The sequence below is a fragment of the Onychostruthus taczanowskii genome, unplaced genomic scaffold, assembly GCF_017590055.1.
Source record: "Onychostruthus taczanowskii isolate IOZ18803 unplaced genomic scaffold, ASM1759005v1 scaffold304, whole genome shotgun sequence".
In the NCBI taxonomy this organism is placed as follows: domain Eukaryota; kingdom Metazoa; phylum Chordata; class Aves; order Passeriformes; family Passeridae; genus Onychostruthus; species Onychostruthus taczanowskii.
In genome coordinates this window covers 84,526-92,610 of record NW_024500395.1, presented here as the reverse complement: position 1 = coordinate 92,610, position 8,085 = coordinate 84,526, and the positions used below count along the sequence as shown (strand labels likewise).

The 8,085-nt window shown below is 63.5% G+C and overlaps 2 protein-coding genes across 6 annotated transcripts in view; both read left to right on the top strand.

Moving 5' to 3' along the window:
* The window catches only part of S100A10 (S100 calcium binding protein A10), a 6,688-nt gene extending 5,364 nt beyond the window's left edge, over window positions 1–1,324 (top strand). For both annotated transcript variants that reach the window (XM_041409657.1, XM_041409658.1), the window contains exon 3: window positions 641–1,324. In XM_041409657.1, the coding sequence (XP_041265591.1) occupies window positions 641–802 (162 nt within the window). In that variant the 3' untranslated portion in view covers window positions 803–1,324. The remainder of the gene's footprint in view (window positions 1–640) is intronic.
* A 2-nt stretch (window positions 1,325–1,326) lies between these two features.
* On the top strand, window positions 1,327–8,074 carry LOC121338556 (acyl-coenzyme A thioesterase THEM4-like). 4 transcript variants are annotated; one of them, XM_041409655.1, is made up of 5 exons: window positions 1,327–1,789; window positions 2,845–3,019; window positions 4,118–4,228; window positions 6,118–6,242; window positions 6,916–7,147. In XM_041409655.1, the coding sequence occupies exons 1-5, from the start codon at window positions 1,582–1,584 to the stop codon at window positions 6,975–6,977; spliced, it is 681 nt and encodes a 226-aa protein (XP_041265589.1). In that variant the 5' UTR covers window positions 1,327–1,581; the 3' UTR covers window positions 6,978–7,147. The 4 variants fall into 4 exon arrangements, with proteins under 4 accessions (XP_041265589.1, XP_041265588.1, XP_041265587.1 ...); XM_041409654.1 differs by lacking the exon at window positions 6,118–6,242 and adding an exon at window positions 5,590–5,714; XM_041409653.1 differs by lacking the exon at window positions 6,118–6,242 and having other exon boundaries at window positions 6,916–8,074.
* Window positions 8,075–8,085: the final 11 nt, after the last annotated feature.

The window sequence follows — 8,085 nt, the reverse complement described above, 5'->3', positions numbered from 1 at the left end:
GTTCCCATTTAGGATCTGACCCCATTCCCATTTAGGATCTGACCCCGTTCCCATGTGGGGTCTGACCCCATTCCCATTTAGGATCTGACCCTGTTCCCATTTAGGGTCTTACCCCATTCCCATTTAGGATCTGACCCCATTCCCATTTAGGATCTGACCCCGTTCCCATTTAGGATCTGACCCATTTTTTTCCCCATTTTTCCCATTTTTTCCTCCAGAACCAGCAGGACCCCAACGCCCTGGAGTGTATCCTGTGGGACCCCGTTCCCATTTAGGATCTGACCCCGTTCCCATGTGGGATCTGACCCCGTCCCCATTTAGGATCTGACCCCATTCCCATTTAGGATCTGACCCATTTTTTCCCCATTTTTCCCATATTTTCCCCCAGAACCAGCAGGACCCCAACACCCTGGAGTGTATCCTGCAGGACGTGGAGCAGAGTGTGGGATCTGACCCCATTCCCATTTAGGATCTAACCCCATTCACATTTAGGATCTGACCCCATTCCCATTTAGGATCTGACCCCGTTCCCATTTAGGATCTGACCCCATTCCCATTTAGGATCTGACCCTGTTCCCATTTAGGATCTGACCCCATTCCCATCTCGGATCTGCCCCATTTTCCCCGTGTTTTCCCCCAGAACCAGCGGGACCCCAACGCCCTGGACCGCATCCTGCGGGACGTGGAGCAGAGCCGCGATGGCCGCGTTGGCTTCCAGGGCTTCTTCTCGCTGGTGGCCGGGCTCACCATCGCCTGCAACGACTACTTCGTGCAGCACATGAAGCAGCGCGGCCGCCGCTGAGACCCCCGCCCCTGGCTGCCCCCCGCCCACCTTGGGGTGCCCCCCACCCACCCGCGGGTGTCACCCCAAACCCGCCCTGGATCCTGTCCCGACCCTAAATGTGTGCCTCGATCCCCTCTGGGGTTCTGACCCCTTCCCATGAAGGTCCTGACCCCCCAAAGGTCCTGAACCCCTCTGGAGGGGCTGAGACCCCCCTGGGGAGATTGAGACCCCCACCCACCCATGGGTGCCCCCCACCCACCCAGGGGTGTCACCCCAAACCCGCCTGGGATCCTGTCCCGACCCTAAATGTGTGCCTCGATCCCCTTTGGGGTTCTGATCTCTCCCCACAAAGGTCCTGAGCCCACCTGGGGGTCCTGACCCCCCCCCATTGCAAGCTGAGACCCCCCCAAGGGGGATTGAGACCCCCACCCATGGGTGCCCCCCGCCCACCCGCGGGTGTCACCCCAAACCCACCTTGGGTCCTCCCTTGACCCTAAATGTGTGCCTCGATCCCCTTTGGGGTTCTGACCCTTCCCGACGCGGTGACATCAGCTGGGGGCGGGGCGGACGGGTGACGTCACGGGCAGCGGGGCGGTGGCTGGTGTGACGCCGGTGGTGACGTCACCAGCGGGTGTGACGCCAGCAGCGGCATCACCGTCGCTGCGTGACGTCACCGGCGCTGTGTGACACAACGGTGACGTCACCGCCTGTTCCCGCAGGTGACCCTGGTGACATCGCGGTGACATCGCGTTGACATCACGGTGACATCTCGGTGACATCTCGGTGACACGGCGGCCATGCTGCGCCGTGCCCGGGCGCTGGCTCGGGCCCTGTACCCCGTCCCCTGCCCGCGGCGCCGCTGCCACCAGCCGTGTCCCCCGCGGGACCTGGCTGTCCCCAACGCGGGCTGGAGCGAGCGCATGCGGCGCCACTACGGCCACCAGCGGGACCGGGCCCGCGCCCAGGGCTGGACACGGCTGCCGTCCTACCGCCAGTACCGCCCGCGTGCGTCACTGTCACTGTGTCACTGTGTCATTGTCACTGTGTAACTGTGTCACTGTGTCATTGTCACTGTGTAACTGTCATGGCTGCCGTCCTACCGCCAGTACCGCCCGCGTGCGTCACTGTCACTGTCACTGTGTCACTGTGTCATTGTCACTGTGTAACTGTCATTGTCATTGTGTCACTGTCATTGTCATTGTGTCATTGTCACTGTCACTGTCACGGCTGCCGTCCTTCCGCCAGTACTGCCCGCGTGCGTGACACTGTCACCTGTGTCATCGTCATTGTCACTGTGTCACTGTCATTTGTCACCTATGTCATTGTCACTGTGTCACTGTCACGGCTGCCGTCCTTCCGCCAGTACCGCCCACGTGCGTGACACTGTCACTGTCACCTGTGTCACTGTGTCACTGTGTCATTGTCACTGTGTCACTGTGTCACTGTGTCACTGTCACGGCTGCCGTCCTTCCGCCAGTACCGCCCACGTGCGTGACACTGTCACTGTCACCTGTGTCACTGTCACTGTCACTGTGTCGCTGTCATTGTCACTGTGTCACTGTCACTGTGTCACTGTCACTGTCATGGCTGCCGTCCTACCGCCAGTACCGCCCGCGTGCGTCACTGTCACTGTCACTGTGTCACTGTGTCATTGTCACTGTGTCGCTGTCACTGTGTCGCTGTCACTGTCACAGCTGCCGTCCTTCTGCCAGTACCGCCCGCGTGCGTCACTGTCACCTGTGTCATCGTCATTGTCACTGTGTCACTGTCATTGTCACCTATGTCATTGTCACTGTGTCACTGTCATTGTCATTGTGTCATTGTCACTGTCACCTGTGTCACTGTCACTGTGTCACTGTCACTGTGTCACTGTCATTGTCACTGTCACTGTCATGACTGCCATCCTTCTGCTAGTACCGTCCGCGTGCGTGACACTGTGTCATTGTCACTGTGTCACTGTCACTGTGTCACTGTCACCTGTCATCTGTGTCACCGTGTCCCCAATCCCTGTCCCCAGCCCCTGCCGTGTCCCCAGGCTGGTGACAGCGCTGTCCCCGCAGAGGTGCTGGGGCTGGCCGGTGACACAGGTGCCACAGGGGACAGGGACACGCGGCTGTTCCCGAGGGCCATCGAGGGCGACGGCGACGGCTTCGAGTTCGCCATGTTCCTGAGCGTGCCCGGGGGCCGCCTGCGCTGCCTGTGCCAGCTGGGGCCCTTCCTGGAGGCACCCCCGGGGTGCGTGACACCCTCTGTCCCCTCCTGTCCCCTGCTGTCACCTCCTGTGCCAGCGGGGGCCCTTCCTGGAGGCACCCCCGGGGTGCGTGACACCCTCTGTCCCCTCCTGTCCCCTGCTGTCACCTCCTGTGCCAGCGGGGGCCCTTCCTGGAGGCACCCCCGGGGTGCGTGACACCCTCTGTCCCCTCCTGTCCCCTGCTGTCACCTCCTGTGCCAGCGGGGGCCCTTCCTGGAGGCACCCCCGGGGTGCGTGACACCCTCTGTCCCCTCCTGTCCCCTGCTGTCACCTCCTGTGCCAGCGGGGGCCCTTCCTGGAGGGACACCCGGGGTGAGTGACACCCATTGTCACCTCCTGTCACCTCCTGTGCCAGCTGGGGCCCTTCCTGGAGGGACACCCGGGGTGAGTGACACCCTCTGTCACCTCCTGTCACCTGCTGCCACCCACTGCCACCTACTGTCACCTGCTGTTACCTCCTGTCACCCGCTGTCACCTCCTGTGCCAGCTGGGGCCCTTCCTGGAGGGACACCCGGGGTGAGGGACACTGTCACCTCCTGTCACCCACTGTCACCCGCTGTCACCTCCTGTGCCAGCTGGGGCCCTTCCTGGAGGGACACCTGGGGTGAGTGACACCCCCTGTCACCTGCTGTCACCTCCTGTCACCCACTGCCACCCACTGTCACCTCCTGTGCCAACCCGGGCCCTTCCCACAGGGACACCCAGCGTGACCTCCCTGTCACCTCCTGTCCTCTCTGTGACACCGCTGCCATCTCTGTCACCCCCATGTCCCCTGCTGTCCCCTCTTGTCCCCAATGTCTCCAATGTCCACAATGTCCCTGTGCTGTCCCCGATGTCCCCAGTGTCCCCAATGTCCCCACTGTCCTCAATGTCTCCACTGTCCCCATGTCCCCGCTGACCCCTTGCTGTCCCCATGTCCCCACTGTCCCCATGTCCCCAGTGTCCCTGCCGTCCCCTTGCTGTCCTCATGTCCCCAATGTCTCCACTGTCCCCATGTCTCCACTGTCCCCATGTCCCCCATGTCCCCAACGTCCCCATGCTGTCCCCATGTCCCCAGTGTCCCCGCTGTCCCCTGTCCCCAGGCTGGCCCACGGCGGTGCCATCGCCACCCTCATCGACACCTCGCTGGGGACGCTGGCGCTGGCGGTGGCCGGGCGGGTGGTGACAGCCAACCTCAACATCGACTACGTGGCGTGAGTGGCACTGTCCCCCGTGTCCCCAAGGGCCGGGGGTGTCCCCAGGGGTGTCTCAAATGTCCCCAAGGGTGGCGTGAGTGTCCCCAGGGGAGGGGGGGGACACACCCAGGGGGACACTGAGGTGACCGAGAGGGACACAGGGTGGCACTGGGGTGACCAAGGAGAACAGGAGGGGACGTGGGGGTGACACACAAGTGACATTGGGGTGACCAGGAGGGGCACTGAGGTGACATCAGGGGACACGGGGGTGACTGGGGGGACACAGGGGGACACTGAGGTGACCGAGAGGGACACAGGGTGGCACTGGGGTGACCAAGGAGAACAGGAGGGGACATGGGGGTGACACACAGGTGACATTGGGGTGACCAGGAGGGGCACTGAGGTGACATCAGGGGACACGGGGGTGACTGGGGGGACACAAGGGGACACTGAGGTGACCGGGGGGGACCCAGGGGCTGTGGCAGTGACCAGGCCCTGCTGTCACTGTGTGTCCCCAATGTCCCCAGGCCTGTCCTCGTGGGGACCTCGCTCCTGCTGGGGGTGACAGGGTGACACAAAGGGGCTGTGACAGTGACAGGGGTGACACAAAGGGCCATGACAGTGACAGGGGTGACACAGGGAGCCCTGGTGACCCCAGTGTCCCCTGTGTCCCCCCTGTCCCCAGGCTGTCCTCCTGCTCTCGGTGCTCCTGGGGGTGACACGGGGGGCTGTGGCAGTGACAGTGACAGTGTCCCCAGTGTCCCCGGTGTCCCCAGGCCTGTCCTTCTGCTCTTGGTGCTGCTGCTCGAGGCACTCCTGGGGGTGACACAGGGGGGCTGTGACAATGACAGGGTGACACAGGGGGGCTGTGACAATGACAGGGTGACACAGGGGGGCTGTGACAATGACAGGGTGACACAGGGGGGCTGTGACAATGACAGGGTGACACAGGGGGGCTGTGACAATGACAGGGTGACACAGGGGGGCTGTGACAATGACAGGGTGACACAGGGGGGCTGTGACAATGACAGGGTGACACAGGGGGGCTGTGACAATGACAGGGTGACACAGGGGGGCTGTGACAATGACAGGGTGACACAGGGGGGCTGTGACAATGACAGGGTGACACAGGGGGGCTGTGGCAGTGACAGTGACAGTGTCCCCTGTGTCCCCAGGCCTGTCCCCCTGCTCTCGGTGCTGCTGGGGGTGACACAGGGGGGCTGTGGCAATGACAGGGTGACACAGGGGGGCTGTGGCAGTGTCCCCAGTGTCCCTGTGTCCCCGTGTCCCCAGGCCTGTCCCCCTGCTCTCGGTGCTCCTGTGGGTGACAGGGTGACACAGGGGGGCAGTGACAGTGACAGTGTCCCCTGTGTCCCCAGGCCTGTCCCCCTGCTCTCAGTGCTGCTGCTCGAGGCGCTCCTGCAGAGCCGCCAGGGCCGGAAACTCTTCCTGAGCTGTGACCTGAGGGACGCCGAGGGGACAACGCTGCACGCCAGGGCCACCGGTGAGGGACACGGGACACGGGGACACTGGGGACACAGGGACACTGGGGACAACGCTGCTCGCCAGGGCCACTGGCTGCTGCTCGAGGCACTCCTGGGGGTGACACAGGGGGGCTGTGACAATGGCAGGGTGACACAGGGGGGCTGTGGCAGTGACAGTGTCCCCAGTGTCCCTGTGTCCCTGTGTCCCCAGGCCTGTCCCCCTGCTCTCAGTGCTCCTGTGGGTGACGGGGTGACACAGGGGGACTGTGATAATGACAGGGTGACACAGGGGGGCTGTGACAGTGTCCCCAGTGTCCCTGTGTCCCTGTGTCCCCAGGCCTGTCCCCCTGCTCTCGGTGCTCCTGTGGGTGACAGGGTGACACAGGGGGGCAGTGACAGTGACAGTGTCCCCTGTGTCCCCAGGCCTGTCCCCCTGCTCTCGGTGCTGCTGCTCGAGGCGCTCCTGCAGAGCCGCCAGGGCCGGAAACTCTTCCTGAGCTGTGACCTGAGGGACGCCGAGGGGACAACGCTGCACGCCAGGGCCACCGGTGAGGGACACGGGACACGGGGACACTGGGGACAATGGGGACATTGGGGACAGCCTGGGGACACTGGGACATGGGGACACTGGGACATTGGGGACACTGGGGACAGCCTGGGGACACTGGGGACACTGGGACATTGGGGACAATGCTGCACGCCAGGGCCACCGGTGAGGGACACGGGACACGGGACATTGGGGACAGCCTGGGGACACCGGGACATTGGGGACATGGGGACACCGGGGACAACACTGCACGCCAGGGCCACCGGTGAGGGACACAGGACACGGGGACACTGGGGACATTGGGGACACTGGGACATTGGGGACACTGGGGACATTGGGGACACTGGGGACAGCCTGGGGACACTGGGGACACTGGGACATTGGGGACACTGGGGACATTGGGGACACTGGGGACACCGGGACATTGGGGACAGCCTGGGGACACTGGGGACACAGGGACAGCCTGGGGGCATTGGGGACAGCCTGGGGACACTGGGGACAGCCTGGGGACACTGGGACATTGGGGACAGCGGGACACTGGGGATATTGGGAACACTGAGGACATTGGGGACAGCCTGGGGACAGCCTGGGGACACCAGGGATAGTCTCAGGGGGCTGGGGACACGCTTGGGGACACCGAGGGTCCCCTCCTGAGGTGTCCCCTCTGTCCCCAGGGCTCTTCATCCAGCAGGATGCCCCCAAGGAGCCACCACGGGGGGGGGACAGCGGCCAGTGACTGTCACCCGTGTCACCTCCTGTGCCAGCCGTGCCACCCCCGGTGCCCTCCCTGTCCCCCTGTGTCACCCTGGCTCTCCTTCAACCATTCCCGGGTGTCCCCATGTCCCCCCCCAGTGTCCCCAGATGTCCCCGGGGCTGTCCCCGTGCCCATCACAGCCGCTGCCACCACCCCTCGTGTCCCTCGTGTCACTTTGGGGTCCTGGGGGGGGAGGGGGGACCCCGGTGTCCGCCCTCGCTGCCACCGCGGGGTCCCTAAGGGGGGACACGGAGACACCGGGGGGGGGGCACCCCAAAAATGGGAACTTTGGGGTCTCTGTGCCCCAAAATTGGGAAATTTGGGGTCCCTGAACCCCAAAATTGGGAAATTTGGGGGTTCTGTGCCCCGAAATTGGGAAATCTGGGGTCCTTGAACCCCAAAATTGGGAACTTTGGGGTCTCTGCACCCCAAAATTGGGCGATTTGGGGTCCCTGTGCTCCAAAATTTGGATGGTTGGGGTCTCTGAACCCCAAAATTGGGAACTTTGGGGTCGCTGCGCCCCATACTGGGAAGTCTGGGGGGTCCCCGCACCCCAAAATTGAGCCCGGGGGGAGTTCGGGGTCCCCCCACCCCAAAATTTGGCACTTTAGGCTCTCTGAACTCCAAAAATGAGAAAATTGGGGTCTCTGCACCCCCAAAATTGGGAATTTTTGGGGGGTCGGGAGAGTCCTGCCCCCCACCAAACTGAACCCAGCAGTGCCGGGGGTCCCATGGGCGCACCCCAAAAATTTGGCCACTCCGGGAGGGGGGGGTCCCTGCACCCCCAAAATTGGGAACTTTGAGGGGTTTTTGGGGGTCTCCGCACCCCAAAACTGAGCCCGGGAGGGGGGTCGGGGGTCGCCGCACCCCAAAACCGCCCCCACTGGAGAACCGGAGTTCCCTCGCCCCCCACCCCAAAATTTCGGGACCCTCCAAGCCCTTCCCCCATTTCCTGGGGGGTCCCGGGTGTGTTCCCGCCCCTCCCCCACCCCCTCCCCATTTGGGGGCTCCGGGAGGATTTGGGGTCCCCCCACTCCGTGCCTCAGTTTCCCTGCGGCGAAAATCGCAAATTTCCCGCGTTTTTTTTTTT